The 18,961-nt window shown below is 43.3% G+C and overlaps 1 protein-coding gene across 18 annotated transcripts in view; it reads left to right on the top strand.

Annotated features, from left to right (window-relative positions):
• The window catches only part of Bicd1 (BICD cargo adaptor 1), a 221,839-nt gene that overhangs the window by 168,105 nt on the left and 34,773 nt on the right, over nt 1-18,961 (top strand). For 10 of the 18 annotated variants that reach the window (XM_033763619.1, XM_010628526.2, XM_010628524.2 and 7 more), the window contains exons 4-7: nt 521-940; nt 9,341-10,435; nt 15,494-15,645; nt 18,362-18,569. In XM_033763619.1, the coding sequence (XP_033619510.1) occupies nt 521-940; nt 9,341-10,435; nt 15,494-15,645; nt 18,362-18,569 (1,875 nt within the window). Of the gene's footprint in view, nt 1-520; nt 941-9,340; nt 10,436-15,493; nt 15,646-18,361; nt 18,680-18,961 lie in introns of all 18 variants that reach the window. The other 8 variants (XR_004517251.1, XM_033763613.1, XM_019208081.2 and 5 more) reach the window with 1 other exon arrangement.

The following is an 18,961-nucleotide window of genomic DNA, read 5'->3' as shown; positions in this document are numbered from 1 at the left end:
GTAAACAGTGCAGCCTTTGACTACTGGATAAAGAAGTGGTGGAGAGAAATGTTAGGGGAGTATTTTCCATCTCTGCCAAGAATTTTGTTTGCTGGCTTTTTGGTTTTGGGGGGGGGTTGTTGTTGTTGTTGTTGTTTTAGACAGCCTCTCATTATGTAGTTCAAGCTGGCCTTGAACTCACTATGTATCCCAGGCTGGCCTCGAACTCACAGCAATCCTCCTGCCTCAGCCTCCGGAGTGCTGGAATTACAGGCGTGGGTCTGATATTATGTTACTGTCCTATATGGGGTATATATGTGTAATATGTGTTCACCTATGGTTGTATGTTGTATATAATCCACATGTGATCCTACGTTTTGGACCCAAAGCCTCTAAGGACACCTGCGTGTGTTACCATCTGGGCGTCCCGCTGTGGGTGTAGATGACGATGCACTTGTTAGATGCCCTGGCCGCCTGGTGGCCTTCTGGCAGACCCAGGCTGTCTTTCGTTCTGTGACTCCGCCCTGGCTTTTCACTGCAGGTGGAGTACGAGAGCCTAAAGCACGAGATCAAGCGCTGCGAGGAGGAGGCGGTGCTGCTCAACAGCCAGCTGGAGGACGCGCTGCGGCTCAAGGAGATCGCCGCGCACCAGCTGGAGGAGGCTCTGGAGACGCTCAAAAACGAGCGCGAGCAGAAGAACGGCCTGCGCAAGGAGTTGGCCCAGTATGTCACCCTCGGCGACAGCCACCTGGGCCTCTCCGTGGACGGGCTCAAGTTCGCGGAGGAGGGTGCTGAGCCCAACAACGACGACAAGATGAACGGGCACGGGCCCCTGGCCAGGCTGAACGGGGACTACCGGACGCCCGCGCTGCGGAAGGGCGAGGCCCTGCACCCCGTCTCCGACCTGTTCAGCGAGCTGAGCATCTCAGAGATCCAGAAACTGAAACAGCAGCTGACGCAGGTAGGAGCTCTGCCGAGAACTTCACAGAGCTGGCCGTGGTGAGCTTTCAGGTTTTCACGTTTGACTTCCAAATTATTGTTACTTTGGCAGCGCTGGGGATTGAACCCAGGGCCTCTCCACTGAATTACGTCCTCAGCAGTTTCTTTTATTTTTATTTTTTTATTTTTGAGACAGGGTCTTACTGAGTGGCTCAGTTGCCTGGAATGGGCTCAGACTTGTAGTCCTCCTGCCTCAGCCTCCCAGAGTGCTGAAATTATAGGCATGTGCCACTAAATTCAGCTCAAATTAAATTTTCAAAAATACTACTTCTTCAAGTGGAAGCTTTGAAAGTAAATTAGTTCAGAACAACAGGACGAAAGGATGTTAAAAAGAAATTTCTCATTTGTGTCACATTAAGAGATAGGTTTCTCTGAGGTACAAATTTGATTTCAGTTGGGTCTGATGAAACACAGACCCTCGACGCTGGCGTTTCTGACCACCGGAATTGATGAGTTTAGGCACAAGTGACAGGACAGAAAGTGCAGTTCCCATCACAGGCAACCGTGTGTACAGCTTCTGGATTACCGGTTACATTTCCCAGGGATTCCTGAAGCCTGACCAGATGTAAAGGACCTCTTATATCAGACTAACCGGGAGACGTAGGATTAGGAAGACAGGACAGATGTGAAGTTAGAGTCTGGCTGCTCCAACATGAGCCAGGCCTCCACTTTCTGGCATCTGAAGCCTTGTCTCCCTGGAATAGGCTTTCTTCCTTCCAGTCCCGCCTCCCCATGGAAAGGTCTGCCTGGACTCAGACCCCTGCTGTGCGGAGCCGAGGATCTGGTTAGCCAGGCCGTGGGCAACTAAATTTAAGGCTTCGTCTTCAGTCTCAGCCAGAGGCTGTTAAGACGCTAGCAGTGACTTATTTGTGTCACAAAGGGAACTTCTAATTTTCTTCCTCCACAGAGACAATAGGTAAAAAGCAAAACTAACAAAAATAGCTGGTGAATTAATTTGTCAGTAGGCTGTTCTTTTAATACTGCATCAAGAATTCACATAACCACCAGTGTTTATGGCTGCTAAAAGAAAAATTAGTTTTGTATTATTTAATTTGAATGGTGAGAAGAAGGTATAAGCACTCATTAAAATGGATTCCCTGTAGATTTTTCACCAGACCACCGGGTCCAGAGGCTTTTTGTGTCTTTGTCTTAGTGGGTGGCAGTGTAGAAGGTGCTAGGAAGAGGGGTTTAGTGCAGAGAGGACAGTGCAGCCATTTGTAACCAGGTTATCCTTGGGGTTAAATCTCAGAGCAGTTCTCACATTTAACCTTAACGGGGAATCAGAATCGAATGACACAAAAGTCTATGAATGATAAATAGCTCAATAAAAAGTACCTTCACACTGAGTTGTATCCCGACCCCTTCACTCCCTCCGTTCATTCATTTACTAATTCACCCATTCATTTAGCTCAGTTACCCAGGCTGGGCTTGATTGAACTCACACTGTATCATCCTAGGTTACCTTTTTGCTGGACACAGTAATCACTGCCCAACCAGCATTTTTTTAAATCAGTATTTCTGAGGAACGTGTTTCATTTAAACTGTTGAGTGCAACAGAATATATCTTCTCATGAGTCATTTTTTCATAATCTCATAGATTTTCCGTAGCCATGTCTGAGTTGTTTCACTTATACAAATATATTACCAAAACACTGTCCTATACGTGCCATAAATTTATTGTAGTTGGCCTTGATGTTAATGAAACTTTTTGTTTTGTGTTTTTTTGGTACCAGGGATTGAACTCAACCTTGTGCTTGTGAAGCAGGTGGCAGAACCACTGAGCTAAACCCACAACCCTGATGTTAATGAAACTTAAAAATACTAGGGCATTTCTGATGAGCAGTAGTACTTAATGCAGCTTGTGATGAGCGCCACTATTCCGGACATTCTAGACATGTACCAATAAAATGCACTGTAGGGGGCTGGGGATTTAGCTCAGTGGTGCCTCTGCCTGCCTCACAAGCACGAGGTCCTGAGTTTGATCCCTGGTACCAAAAATAAATAAATAAATAAATAAAATGCACTTTAAGGACAGCTATCTGAGCCAGCCTTGGTGGTATATGCATGTAAATCCTAGCACTCTGGGTGGCTGAGGCAGGAGGACTGCAAGTTTGAGCACAGAATGGGAGACTTAACCACTTGGTGAGACTGTGTTTCAAAGTACAAAATAAGAAGGACCAGGAATGTATCTCAGTGTGAAGGCCCTGGGTTCAAACTGCCCACCAAAAAAACTGCAAAGAGAGAGATGAAAGATTTGGAATATAGGAAGGTAATATAGAGCATGTGCTATATACATTGTCGTATCCCTGCTGGGTCATATGTGCTGCCCCTTAAGCAAATAATATTGCACTGAAATGTGAGTGTAAAAATTTAATATTAAATATATAACGTTACACATTAGTATTCAAATTTACGAGGTGTAAAACATGTGAGCATTCACACTAAAAGAAGAAAGAAGGCCCCTGAAAGACTATCAGCTGCAGTGGGTTTGCTCCAGGGCTGTGTGAACACTGCCAGCCAGTGAGTTAGGGCATAGCCTTCACCTCTGGTTGTTTGGGGTTAGGGTTAGGGTTAGGCAGCTGTAGGTGTAGCCCTTGCCCGTGTCCATCTCTGCTCACCTTGGTGCTCAACTTACTGCATCTGCACGCTGGGGAGGGAACAGCGCACACCTTCCATGCCGGAGTCCAGAACCCTGTGTGTCACCCCAGATCAGTGACTGCACTGGGGTGATGTCACCAGTTTACAATGACACTGAGGAGCACAGGCTGGCACAGAGCGCCCTCAGGGAGGCAGTGCACAGCTTTTAAGATACTCAGCCGGGTGTGATGCTGCGGGCCTGTAACCCCAGGACCCCGGAGGCTTAGGCAGGAGGATCACTGAGTTCAAGCCCAAAGTACATGGCAAGACCCTGTCTCAAAGAGAAAAAAGTGTTTTTCCTTTTAATTAAGAACCTCTTTGGTGGGTAAGAGGAAGATCAAGAGATCTACTGTATAAGTGGTGATTGTTGTTATAATAATGCATTATGTTCTTAAAATCCACTAAGAGTAGATTGTTTAAAATAAGTATGTGAAGTCTGGGCGTGGTAGTACATGCCTGTAATCCCAGCACTCAGGAGGCTGAGGCAGGAGGATCGCTGTGAGTTTGAGACCAGCCTGAGCTACATAGTGAGTTCTAGGTCAGTCTCACTCCATAGTGAGACCCTGTCTCAAAAAACCAAAAAAAAAAAAAAAAAACCATGTAAATCCATATATATATGTTAATTAGCTTGATTTAACCATTTAAAGTATCATGTTGTGTACAATAAGTATATACAATTTTGTCAATTTAATTGATGTCTGAGTGTGTGTGTTTTATTGGGTATTAAAAACAGAGCCTCTGTAGTGAACTATATTTCCATCCCTTTTTTGTAATTTGAGGGAGGGTCTCGTTAAGTTAATTGATTAAATTTTATTTTTAAAAAGAATCTCTTTGAAAACAGCACACCTAGGCCATACTTTGTTGTTGTTTTTTTGTCTTACAAGGCTTCATGTGCTGTATTTTCCCACCTCTAAGTGTTTATGTATCCTTAGTCCCAGAGGGAAAAGGAAAAAACAAACAAACAAACAAAAAACTCCTTCTTTCTCTCCGCAGTGGGTGTCAGGAATGTTGCCTGAATTGCTTTACTTCTCGGAGGCTCATTAATAAAGGGGAAAGCAATAAATAAGCATACTACTAGTGTCTCTGGTGCCTTTGCTGGAGTTAGGGAAAAACAGAAACCAGGTCTCCTTCAAGATGTTTTACTGCCATCTGCTGGGAAATGGTGATACTAAATACAAAAAAATGAGACTAAGGGAGACTGAGACAGGATTGCTTGAGCCCAGTTCATAGCCGTTGCCTCCTCGAGTTATGTTATGGACATCCTGTACACGTCTACAGTGGAAGCCCTGGTCATGATATCATGCCTCTTTTGCAGAACTGTTGAGAAAAACAGATGGGACAATAAATGTGGAACCAAGTGGAAATCAAAACTATATAAGTTATGTTGTGGCTTGTATCTAGATGTCCCCCCAGAGCCTTGTACAGTTAAACTGGGGAGTTTCAAAGGTGACTGGATTAGGGTGTATGAATGTAGACTAAGGGTGTGATACTGGAGTTATGGGTGTGGATAATAGAAGCCCCAGTCTGGGTGTGGGTGGCACCATAGGTTGGAAGCCTGGGTGGCATACAAAGGGACGGGAGGAAGGTAGGTGGCAGCTGCTGCTTGCTTTTGGCTGCCTTCTACCTGCCACACCATGGACTGTTTCTCCTCTGCAGTGCCCCTCTGCCATGCCACTTGGCCTTGGAGCCAACTGACTGTGGACTGAAACCTCATCCAAAGTGTGAGCTAAAATAAACCCTCCTTTAACTTCGGGCATTCAGTATTTATCTCAGCAATGAGAAAAGCAACTAAGATAGTCACTCTTTCTGTATTGGAAACTTTGTCAATTTTGAGGTGCCAAGAAGGTTATCCACTACCATTTTAAGTGAACAGTGCATACACAAACCATGGAAAGTATGAGACAAGGTAAGTGAGGGCAAGCTCTATCCAAATTAAGAGATGCTTTTTTTCACAGAGCAAATTGGGGTGAATATTTTACTAACTTGTGTCTTCCTAGGTTATGGAGTAAATTACAGGAATGTTTTAAATTTTGAATGATGTAGAGAATTATACTAACTTTCGTCTAACACTGAAGCATACCTACAAGAACTACAGTCAAAAGCCAGGGCTGCAGATGTCTTGGTCGGTGCGAGCAAGGTCCTAGTTAAGTAAGCAGCACTGAAAAGGCGCAGTGAGGAAACATATCTTATTCGTAAAACCAGACAATAGGCTTTGGTAGTGAATGGCTCCACTATGTCATTCCTTATTCACTAGGAGAAATTTTTCAAGGTATTATTGGATCAATTATTTTGGTTTCTTGGTGTCCTCAGGACCTGGCCATCAAATAGATTATAACTGACATTTTGCAGGGACAGTCAAGAACCTTAAATCGCTTTATTAGAATGAAATAAGTAGATCTTGTCTGGAAAAACTAATTTACTTAATTTGTTTAAAGAAGTCTTCTCTGCTTGTGCTGAAATTTCTGTCTGATAAACAGCCTCTGTTTAACTTTATTTGCATACAGATTCTGAGCAGGGAGAACTCCTCAGTCTTTTTTATTTTTATGTTATACTGGATATGTAATTTAACATGTAGTGTGAGAAAACAATGTTTCTGTAACAACTGGAATCCATAAGTTGTATCCCCATGGATGGGGAAGAAATACATTCATATATATATTCTTTTCTCATTGAGTTTATTGGTACTGTTTAGGTATACAGTACAGTTACATTCACTGAACATCCAGTGGTCAAATGACTACAATAAAGACTTCATGAGGCCCAGGGATTTAGCTCAGTGGTTCTGCTGCCTGCCTTGCAAGCACAAGGACCCGAGTTCTATCCCAGGTACCAAAAAAAAAGAAAGAAAGAAAGAAAAGAAAAGAAAAAATGATTTCTTGAAAATTCCTCAAAAAATCAAAAAACTAGAGTTACCAAATGATCTAACTAACAATCACACTTCTGCGTATATCCAAAGGAAACAAAATCAATGTGTTGAAAAGACATCTGCACTCTCATGTTCATTGCAGCAGCACTACAGAAACCAAATATATAACCACCTCAGTGTTTGTCCACAGATGAATGGCTAAAGAAAATGTGGTACATATATACAGATAGTACTTTGCATCCCTTTAAAAGAATGAACAAAGTCTTGTTACATGGGTGAATCTAGAGGATGTTATGCCAAGTGAAATAAGCCAGACACAGGAAGATAAACACTGCACCATCTCACTTATATGTATACTTTTTTGGGTTTTTTTTTTTTGTTGTTGTTGTTAATATGGGGGATCGAACTTGCGCCCTTGTGCTTGCAAGGCAGGTGGCGGAACCAGTGAGCTAAATCCCCAGCCCTATACATACACTCTTAAAGTGGAACTCATGGAATTAGAGTGAATGGTAGGAACCCAAGGTTTGGAGCATGAGAGGAGTACTAGGGGGGCTGTGCATGGGAAAGCGGGGGTAATCAGAATTATCAGGTAGGCAGGAGGAATAAATTCTTATGATCTGTTGCAAGTGTGATATGCTAATAATAATTTATATTTCAGAATTACTAAAAGTAGATTGTAAATGTGTTTACCACAAAGATATGTTGGTCAGATTGTTGTGGCTGTGACAAACACCTGAAATGAATCAATTTGTGAGGAGGAAAGCTTTATTTTGGCTCATGTATAAGAGGGTTCTAGTCCCTGGTCATTGCTCCCATTCTCTTAAGCATGTGGTGAGGGCTATGTCATGGTGGGCAGTAAGTGGCGTGGCCAGGAATCGAAAAAGACAGTCCCAGCATCTCCTTCAAGGACAGGCCCCCGGTGACCTGATCCCAACTCCTCAGGTTCTCCCACACTTCTCTGTCACCACAGACAATAACACCAGCCTTCAGGGGACATTTAATAAGAGAAGATAAGCATGGAGGAGGTGAATCTGTTAATTAGGCTGGGTATACAGGGTATACATAGAACATTACATTGTACCCAAAATATGTATCAGTTATTATATCTCAATTTTTAAAAAGATAGGATTAAGCTAGGCACAGTGGCTCACACACAATCCCAGCTACTTGGAAGCTGAGTCAGTAGGTCACTTCAGCCCAGGCAGTGAGGGAGAAGCTGGGCAACACAGTGAGACACCCTGTATTGAGGGGTAAAGACAGAATTATATACTGAGATGGAATTCATATATAACACAATTCACCCTTTCTAATACTTTAAAGAAATTTATGGGAATCTATAGCTAATAAAACAGCATTGATTCCTTTTCCTATGAAAGTCTTAATATAAAATCTAATATAATAAAAAAAATCTAATATAATAAAAAAGTCTTAATATAAAATCTATGTTCTTTCGCAAAAGACACTATCAGGCCACATTACCTGTAAATATGTTTATTTAAAAAGCAAACACTCTATGAAATGAAAAATAATTTTATAAGATCACAGCAACAATAAGTAGCACATATGTGTAATTACACTAAAGAGCTTGTAAAGGTCAGCTTTTCTAGCAAACAACCATTCCTGCCATTAAAAAGTAAAATGCTTGGTTTGGACAGAAGGTGAAGATTGTAGCAAAAGAAGTAAGGCAGCTCTTCTTAGTCACTTTGGAGTATTATAATTAACTCTCAATCTCTCTTGGAGAAGGTCTTCACAGATGAAGATTAAACAGTGATACTGAAAATGTGTAGTCATTTTAAACTTTAAAGTGCTTCACATTTATTAATTCAATCCAAAGTGAATATTAATAGTTGAAGACCCATGCTTTGAAATCCAAATACATTTTAAGGTACTCTAAGCCAAGTAGCTGAGTGAGAGTATAAAACTGTCTGTAATTTGGTAAATGTTTGTTTTGGTAAGATCAACCTGAATTGTTTGGGTGGGGCTCACTGCGCGCGCGCGCGTGTGTGTGTGTGTGTGTGTGTGTGTGTGTGCCACTCACCAAGTTGACTTCAGAGAAATATACTGAGTGTGGAAAGCAGTGTTGTACACGGGCCATACACACGTGAAAAAGACCATGTTCCACATTCTATTTTCTGAAGAAAATGGTAGAGTTATCCTTTCCACCTTAGAAAATGTTTATGTTAAATATGAACAGGTAAAGTAAAGATTAAAAATTATTCCAAAACCATTACCTTATTTATCATAACACTTTTACACCCCAAACAAGCTTGGCACACATTGAGTACATTTTGTTTTGAACAGTTTATCCAAAGGCTTTTCCTACTGAAAGGTTTCTTGTAAACAGTTTTGTCTATAATCATGTACACTAATCAAAATTCTTAGACTGGGCCAGGGATTTAGCTGAGTAGTTCCACTGCCTGCCTCAAAAGCGTAAGGTCCCAAGTTTGATCCCTGATACAAAAAAAACAAAAAAAAATTAATTAATAATAATGCTTAGACTTTCCAGAAGATACTCATTTAATTTTCAAGGGACAAAGAAGAACAAAAAATTTCTGAATTCCATTTTCACTGAGCTTTTATATTATGCCAGTAATAGAATCTTTAGAAGACATTCCATCTCCCTTATGAAAAGTTAGAATGGCTTGACTTCCAACAAATCCTATCTTACAAACTGTGTGGTTTTAGATTGACGTACCAGAGAGAGCCGCTGAGTAAGGAAGCACCTCCTAATTTAATTTGGATAATGGGAACGCTGGCTGTGCCACAGGTATTGAAATGTCTGCCTGCCTGGCTGGAAAGGTCTGGGTTCAGGTTGGCGTCACACTGAAGTCATTCAGAGGCTGTGTCTTGCCCTTGCAGGTGGAGCGGGAGAAGGCCATCCTGCTGGCCAATCTGCAGGAGTCCCAGATGCAGCTGGAGCACACGAAGGGGGCGCTGACGGAGCAGCACGAGCGGGTGCACCGGCTCACTGAGCACGTCAACGCCATGCGGGGCCTGCAGAGCAGCAAGGAGCTCCGGGCCGAGCCAGACAGGGAGAAGGGCCAGGACCCCGGGGAGGAGGCTCATGACTACGAGGTGGACGTCAATGGCCTAGAGATCCTGGAGTGCAAGTACAGGGTGGCCGTCACAGAGGTGATCGGCTTGAAAGCAGAAATTAAGGCCTTAAAGGAGAAATACAATCAATCTGTAGAAAACTATACTGAAGAGAAGGCCAAGTATGAGAGTAAAATCCAGATGTACGACGAGCAGGTGACAAGCCTTGAGAAGACCACCAAGGAGAGTGGCGAGAAGATGGCCCACATGGAGAAGGAACTGCACAAGATGGCCAGCATTGCCGATGAGAGCCACAACACCCTCAACACGGCCCAGGACGAGTTAGTGACGTTTAGCGAGGAGCTCGCGCAGCTGTACCACCACGTGTGTCTGTGCAATAATGAAACGCCCAACAGGGTCATGCTGGACTACTACAGGCAGAGCAGAGTCACCCGCAGTGGCAGCCTGAAGGGGCCGGAGGATCCCAGGGGACTTCTGTCCCCACGACTAGCCCGGCGGGGCGTGTCATCTCCCGTGGAAACAAGGACCTCGCCTGAGCCAGTTGCAAAAGAAAACGCAGAGGCCAGCAAAGAACCGAGTCCAACGAAGACGCCCACCATCTCTCCTGTTATTACTGCCCCGCCGTCTTCTCCAGTGTTGGATACAAGTGATATCCGCAAAGAGCCAATGAATATCTACAACCTTAATGCCATAATCCGGGACCAAATCAAACATCTGCAGAAAGCGGTGGACCGGTCCGTGCAGCTCTCTCGGCAAAGAGCCGCGGCACGGGAGTTGGCCCCCATGATCGACAAAGACAAGGAGGCCTTGATGGAGGAGATCCTCAAGCTCAAGTCCCTGCTGAGCACCAAGCGGGAGCAGATCGCCACGCTGAGGGCGGTGCTGAAAGCCAACAAGCAGGTAATCTCCTTCTGGTAAAGCAAGCTGGGTAAAGCTGTCGGCCAGCTGAGCCCACAGTTGACTGAGTTTTCAGTAGTACCAAGATAAGAGTTGAAGAGTCCCAGTCACTGGATAAGTAGAACAGCCCAGTTCAGCCAGAATAGAATGGAATATTGTTTCTAGGTGAGCGGATGGGTGAGACAGGAGGGTAGCTGTGCCCAGCTGGGTGGCAGAAGAGGAGACACAGAGGAGCAGACCCAGCTGCAGCTGTGGGATGGCAGTCCAGGTAGTGCTGAGCGGAAGTGAGTGTGGAAACAGAAGGGCAGGGAGGCAGGGAGGCAGGGGCTGGTGTGTCCGTGGACACCAGCCCGGGAGATGTGGCGGGAAAGTTCTGGGTGAATACAGAGTGGGGGAGATCTGGAGCCAGTGCCTGATCACAGCTAAAAGAAGGAGTCCGATGCTAGACTCAATTTCTAAGAGAATGACAAGATAGAAAGGAAGTGTCCCAGCCTGCATCCCTGAGTTGGAGAAGCAGAGAAAATGACTAAGCCTCAGACTCAGGGAAGAAGGAAAGACAGTTGTGGGAAACAGAGTGAGAGAAACAAAGCCAGGTGGACATTACCAACATCTCAAGTAATCTGCAGCAGCAAGACAGGGAAAGAGGGAGGGGAAGGGAAGAAACAGAATGAGAACGAGGTCTCTTCTGCCCCCTTGGTTCAGTTGGGCGTAAGGCCAGAGTTTAAGCTGCTGAGAGTTTTTCTGTTGTTTCCCAACCCATAGAGACTCTGTTGTTCTATATCGAAAGTGAGGTAGCTAAGGATTTAGCTCACTGGCACCACGCCTGCCTTGCAAGCTCAGCATCCTGAGTTCGATTCCCAGTACCAAAAAAAGAAAAAAAAAATCCTTTATCCGAAAGTGAGGTGCTACAACATGAACTTACCTGACTAGTTCCTCTATCTCCTTGGTGACTGAATTTGTTTTCTACCCTTGAGTTGTATGTGAGTAGAAGGAAGCGCTATGAAATACAGACCTGATGGTACTGTTCAGTTTATCTAAGAGCCTCCGGTGACACATATTTGAGGAGTGTGCTGGACAAATCCTGGTGTTGATAAAGACAGTCAACAAACATCTGACACCTTCTTCCAAATGCAAACATTGATCAGCAGCTTGGGCTTGCTTTCTCTTCTGAGACAGGGTCTCGCTTTAATGGAGCCCAAGCTGACCTCAGACTTGTGATTCGCCTTTCTCAGCCTGCTGAGTGGAGCCAGTGCTCTCTGGAGAGAGAGAGGCTTAATTCTGTGTCAGGTGCCTCCTCCTTTTGTCCTAGTCTTGGGGGAAACCACACTGAGGCTGTGTCACCTGCAGCACAGCTTTCTGGTCTTCATCTTCTGTCTCCATAAGCGACACTATGGTTTGTACTGTGAAGACACTTTAGGGACTTAGGGGCAGAGTAGGACTTTGTGCTACCGCTTTAGGGATATAGAAAAAAAAATAAGGAGAATGAAGAATTGATGAAATATCAGACTCCAACTTGATGTCAGAATGAAGTAGATTTTTTTTTTTTTTTTTTTTTTTTTTTTTTTTACTGTAACTGCTAGAATCCAAAGACTCAGTGAGTCAGAGTGATCTTAAATACCCCAAATCAGCTAGGTCCTGAGTTTGATCCCCAGTACCCACACACACAAAAGAAAACTAAGTGACTAGCAGTCTAGTGCAAATTCCACACATGCCTATAGCTACTGCCAGGCCAGAACAGACTGAGCACTCCAGAGTGGGATAAACAGCACCCTAGGCATTCGGCAGAATATGGCAATTCCTAGCAGAATTGTCAGAGTGAGGTGTGGCAACATTTGCATTAGATTAGAGTAGGAGCCTTTGCAGGTTACTAAATGAAACGCGAACACGTTTCTAGCCCACCTCTATCTGTTAGGTATTTGTTTTTTGTTTTTTCTTTTTATTGAGTTTATTGGTACATTTTAGGTATACAGTGCAGTTACATTCATTATTGGGAGCTTGTACCTTTACATGACCGGTCTTGGTTCTCATTTTATATGTTACATATTTAAACACTTTTGGGCCTGTTGCTGGGTGCTTGTGTGCCTTTAATAGCTTCAAGGACCAGCAGATGACAGCGGCTCTGTTTAGACCTTGTGGGATGTTAATTATTAAGATGGAGATGACAGTTCTGTGGCTTAGGAAAGAAAAGGGTGTCTTCTCACTTTATAGTCAACGTTCCATGCAAATCGTTTACTCTCCTTTAGCATGCGTTCAGAGGCACACTGTCTGTGGTACAGCGGGTGGTTCTAAAGCACCATCGCTGGACGAGGCTGTTGTAGGTGTGAGGTTCAGACTAAGGCACTCACCTTCCAGAAGAGGCTTGGCATGCTGGTCAGCGATGTATAAACCAACAACAGCAGTTTGGTGTTACACATGCTTGCAACCCAAGCTTTGGGACCTCACAGAGCAAAGAGCTAGTGTTTCTTGTAGGAGACAGAAAAGAACTCACAGAAGCAATCATATTTGAGTTCGTGTTTTGTTTTGTTTTGTTTTGTTTATACCAGGGTCCAACTCAGGGGTGTTCTATCACTGAGTTACATCCCTAGCCTGTCTTTATTTTTTGAGACAGGGTCTCCCTAAGTTGTCCAGGTGGGACTTGAACTTGTGATCTTCCTGCCTCAGTCTCCCAACTGCTGGAGTTACAGGCATGGTAACCAGCTTTGAATTTATTCTTACAGGATAGGAAGTTATATTTCCAGGGGAAAGAGAGACTAATTCCAAACACAGCAGTAGGTACAGAAGCACACGAGTGACAGAGATAGGATACTATGTGAGGGGAATGCTCCAGAAGGTCTCTGGCTGGAAAGAAGGCTTTTCTATTTAAAAAAAAGCAATGTTACAATGTGTAGAAAATGTAGTAAGTGCAGATGTAGCATGTCTACTAATGGGTTTTAGGTACTTAAAATTACTTAATTCTGAAAAAGCTTTGTGCAGCCTGTGGACAAACAAATCTATAGGCCTTCTTGGCACTTTCAGCAAGCAGTGAGTTTGTACTTCTGTTTAGACGTCACTGTCTCCCTCCTCTTGTCCTCTCCTAGATACCATGTGCTTACAAATTTGTTATAGCTTCAAGTCTCACAACTTAAAGAGTCATCTGTTCAAGATGAATCTGTGTTTGAACTTTAAAAAAAAAAAAAAAAACTAAGCAGCTAATATACTCCCCCCCACATCAATTTCTACACTTTGGATAACTTTCTGAATTTACAGCATTTCTGAAAATTCCACTAAGTAATAGCGCTATAGAACACAAACAAGTATTCCATAAGTAACTTCTCATTTAAATCTGATTTTCAATTCAATCGGGACTAACAGAAAACAACTCTGGAATAAAAACATTAGCAAATCAACATTGAATTAGAAAAGAATCTATAGAAGTTGGCACTTTGCCTAAGAAAGTCGAAACTGTCCACTTCAACCTCAAAAAGGTGCATTAGCAACCCACTGCAATCTCCCTGAGAAATTGCATTAGTAATGGGTTTTTTCACTAGCATTAAAACAGATAATTTTGTATAAACCCAAGTTCTTTGTCTCCCAAATTGAAGAATAAATTTGAGGACAAAAGGAGGCATTTCAGAGAGTGTTTACTAGAAACCCATCTAAGCAGGGAGTAAATTCTGATGCCCTGTGTAGACAGGCAGAGTGAGGGGGCTTATTTTAGAGGACATGAGTTCAAAGAAATTTAAAAAAAAAAGAAAAAAAAGAAAAAGAAACTAGTTATCTTGCATTTTTAATATGTTTTTTTGAAGTTGTATCTGTTTAAAGTCCAGGTCCAGAGATAGGAAAGAGCTTTCAACTAATCTAGCACACCTTCTTCCGGGAGAAAAGGTCCTGCTCTCTCTTCTGATTGTACCTTTTATCCTTCTTTTGTTTACCTTTCCATCTCTGTGGTTGGCTTAACTGCCTAAATTAGCTGTTGAACTCTGGGCTGTTTTCTTTTTCTGACCCTGTTGTTGAGCTGTTCTGCCTACTCATAGCAACAAAACCACACTAAATAAACCAAATTATACCACTACAGTACTGTACTGGATATTTTTATAAAAGTCTGAAGAGCTGTAGCTCAGTTTGTAAAAATAACGCTTCTGGTTTGACTTCATTGTGCACACCACATATCATGTGACCTGTGGGGCAGCCCTGAAATACTTGCCAGTTTTTCTGCATTGATTTAGTCAGTATGGTTTTTACTACTGGCTCTGCCATGCTAGTTCTGGAGTTGAAACACTGTTAATCCAGAAGTGGCAGAAATGCCCCCATCCACATGCAAACAAATAGCTGAATTCATCCCACATTTTGGATCCTCTGTTTTTTTGTTTTTTTTTAAAGATATGATGAAAAAGGGCCAGGGATTTAGCTCAGTGGCTCTGCCGCCTGCCTCGCAAGCGCAAAGAGCAGAGTTCGATCCCCAGTACCAGAAAGAAAAACAAAAAGATACGATGAAGAGTTAAATTTAACTGTAATTCATTGTTTTGAATAAGTTGGGTGGAAAGACTTAGAAAATTCTTGGTTGTTTGTCCTTTCTTTTCCTTAAACATATCATAACCTGGGTTTACAGTTTTCCCTACTATACTCATGTTACAAATTACGGTGGTCTTTGTCTTTTAGTCTGTGCTTCAGGTTCATAGTGTACAGAGAAACTCAAAACTACTAGAGTTCAAACATTTCTCACTGGGAAACTGTGCTTTTAATTAAGTCAGTTCTTGGATACAGTTTCACTTTGGCTCCCTTTTGCCTCAGCCTTCAGTGGTCTGCAAGAAATGTTTACTGAGTGGCTGCCGTTCCCTTTCGCACCTCACATGGCCTGCACACGCTGGCTTCCAGCACAGGCCACTTTACCAGTTCACAACATGTTGGATGTGGCACAGAATCCCCCCGTATGTCAGTGTTTGAATTATGCTTGCGTGGACTCTGACCGAATCAACCCACTTTCCGCTGATGGAAGGGGACACAGCCAGACCCCACACGAGGAAATCCGCCTGGCAGTTTCCTGTGGTGACATGGTAAGCGTTGTGATTTTTTCTACCTCAGACAGCAGAGGTGGCCCTCGCTAACCTGAAGAACAAATACGAGAACGAGAAGGCAATGGTGACCGAGACGATGACCAAACTTCGCAACGAGCTGAAGGCTTTGAAAGAAGACGCTGCCACCTTCTCCTCCCTGAGGGCAATGTTCGCCACAAGGTAACTGGGCTTCTCCCTGAAACTGGCCGTGGTGCACGGGAGGGCGCTGTCCTCACAGTGCGTCTTCAGGAGTCTGGAGCTTGTGTGGTGTGTGGGCCAGGCAGGAAAGCATGGAGAGAATGATTCCCTTCTGACAGGTCTAAAACACGGCTTTACTGTTTGTATTCAGAACCCTGTCCTGGACACTCTGGACCAAGCAGTTTATTACAGAAAAGCACTTTTGTAGCTGCCTCAGCCTGAGAACTGCTTTAGCCCCAGAGTTCAAGGCCAGACTGAGCAACATAGCAAGACCCGGCCTTTAAAAAGCTAAAGAAAAATAATTAATCAGTTACTATCATAATTTTTTGGTGGTGCTGGGGCCTCACGTGTGACAGGCAAGTGCCCTACCACTGAGCTACATTCTCAGTCCAAGGATTAGATTTTTTTTTAAAGACTTTCCCCCCAAAAAAACCCACTTTCTAAAGCAGGCAGATATTTTTCACCCTGAAATATATTTGTGATTAAAGGACATAAAGGTGCTCACCATGAGTATTCTGTTAGAAGATTCTTCTATTTCATTTCTAAAAAGTAAATATGTATATTGCCAAATTTTTCACATTACCCATCTAATTACAACAATTACTGATTTCTGCTCACCCCATGAATTTCTTTTTCCGGCAGCAGTGTATTTTCTTTAAAACTTGAAATAGTTGTTGAGATATATTGATTTGAGACTTTCAGTGTATTGTTGAAATTTTTCTTGTCACAATGCAGTGCCAAAAAGCCACCAATTACATATCTTGTCTGGTACTAATTTGGTACAGAATTCACAAAGCATAACTCTGGCTTTATCTGTAGACGTAGGAAATAATTTATATGTAGCTGATATAAATGTAAAGATCTTGGGCTTTCTGGGAGTCCACTGTAGTCTGTCCAGCTCTTTACTAGGAGATAGAAAGCCTGAGGTCAAGTATGGTGGAATATCCTGGATATGACAGAAAGAAGGTGGGCACCTGAGGCCAGAGGTGGGAGAACTCAAGGGGTCTGGCTTCTGGTCTCAGAACATGGTGGCATTTGGAGATCAGAATTTGTGTACCCCTGGAAGATAGAACAGAGAATAGAAATAGTGACAGTGTCCCCCTTTGGAGAAGGAAATCAGGATTGCATTTAGAATCAAGAGAGCATAAGTTTCCTGTTTAAGAAAGAATATATTTTTGAGACGGGAATTTAGCTTAGTGGTACCACTCCTGCCTCACAAGAGCAAGGTCATGAGTTGGACCCCTCATTTTAAAAATCTCAATATATGAAAAATGTTTTATATATGATTTATCCCCAAATAGTTCATTTTTACAGACATTTGTTTTTTTCAGGTACAATAACTACCTTACTCTATAGCATTTAAAATAATGTTATTTGCCTAATGAATATATGGGCGGCTGTTGAAACGGTGTCTCGCTATGTAGTTTCGGCTGGCCCTGAACTCGTAGCGATCCTCCTGCCTCAGTCTCGTGTGTGCTGTGATTGCAGGTGTGCGCCACCACTCCGATGGTGGCTGCCCAGTGAATATTAGTATAAGGTCCTGAAAGTCACTTCGTGTTTTACAAAGCTCCGATATGTGTATAGATCCCCAGTATACTCCTTTTTTGAGAGATAAAGAAGATGAGCCCCTTCTGGAGTTCATGTTCTGTCAGGCACCCCAGGCTCATGCTGTTTCACTGTGCCCAGTACATTTGGGTTCGCTCCAGGAGACCATCACTTGCCAGCTGGTACCTGAAGAATTATTGTCATTAGCATCATACTGCTTATTTACGGCGGAAACTCAGAAAGAGCTTTTTCCCCACACTGTTTCTTCCTTCCAAATGCGTGTGGCTTCCCCTTCAGGGGAGAAATGGGTTGATGAGCTGATCTTCATGCCTCAGTATAAGTGTGAAGCCAGCCTGAAGGTGCTCCCAACGGGCTGGTCCCCTCCACCTCAGACCCTGCATAAATCTCGAATTCTTTGACAACTCATCTCTTTGTCATCTGGTGAAAAAGTCATTATTTTCCAACTCAGGCAAACCTGCCGTATGAAAAGCAGTGCCAGCTATAGTCTGTACTATTAAGCTAAGATATAAAGTATAGATAAAGAAGCACATGATTTTTGTTTTTTTGGTACCGGGGATCTAACTTGGGTCCTTGCGCTTGCTAAGCAGGCCACTGAACCGCTGAGCTAAATCCCCGGCCCCACTTGACTTTTTATTAATGTTCTTTTGGGTGCTATAGCCATGCCTATAATGAGCTTGTCACATTCCTACAAAGAAATCGCTGTTATACAGTGAAAAGAGCCGTTATAACACACTCAAGTATACCAGTGTCTTAAATATCTAAATGCTACTCAAATTCATAGTAGTTGTCCCTCCCTTTTCAGTGGGAGACGTTCTACAAGTCCCCCAGTGCACTCCTAAAGCCACAGCTCGTACCAAACCACATGAACATACCTATGATAAATTTTATTATAATTAGGCACAGCAAGAGATCAGCAGTAACTAATGATACAGTGGAACAATTATAATAATATACTTTAATAAAAGTTGTGTAAATGTGGGTTTGTCTCAAAAGAGGGAAGACAGTAATATTTCAGGATGACCATTGGCCTCAGATAACTGAAGCTGAGGATAAAGGAGAACTGTACTATTCTACTTGTTCCAGTTTCCCTCGTACCAGATTCCTCCTGACCACTACTGTGCTTGGGTTCCAGATGTGATGAGTATGTTACACAGCTGGATGAGATGCAGAGACAGTTAGCAGCCGCAGAGGATGAGAAGAAGACTCTGAACACTTTGTTACGAATGGCTATCCAGCAAAAACTTGCCCTGACTCAGCGGCTGGAGGACTTAGAGTTTGACCACGAGCAGTCCCGACGCAGCAAAGGCAAACTTGGAAAGAGCAAGATCGGCAGCCCTAAAGTAAGTGGGGAAGCGTCGGCCACCGCGCCCACCATAGACACTTACCTCCTGCATAGTCAGGGCCCACAGACACCCACCATTCGGGGCAGCAGTGGCACTCAGAGGAAAAGGTATGCATGCCGCGATCTTCACAGCATGATGCAGTGGCCAGATTTCAGTTAACTGCAAACATGAATGTGCTCTTGTTGTGGGGGATGGAGGGAGAAATGGCAGCCCAGACGGGAGCTGGTATCGGTGGGCCTTGCTAATGTTGGGCTTTCCAGATCAGAACCTTGTGATAAATGTGTTTATAATTCTTTTCTGCACCCCATCCACACCTCTGAGTTCATCATAATTTAATTTTCAAGTGTCTGTTAATATTTTTGCTGTTCTTTGTATGCATATGTATGTAT

This window comes from Fukomys damarensis, unplaced genomic scaffold (assembly GCF_012274545.1).
Source record: "Fukomys damarensis isolate Sample0158 unplaced genomic scaffold, DMR_v1.0_HiC HiC_scaffold_15, whole genome shotgun sequence".
Lineage (NCBI taxonomy): Eukaryota > Metazoa > Chordata > Mammalia > Rodentia > Bathyergidae > Fukomys > Fukomys damarensis.
Note: the sequence above shows the minus strand (reverse complement) of the source record. Positions and strands in the feature narration are given on the sequence as shown.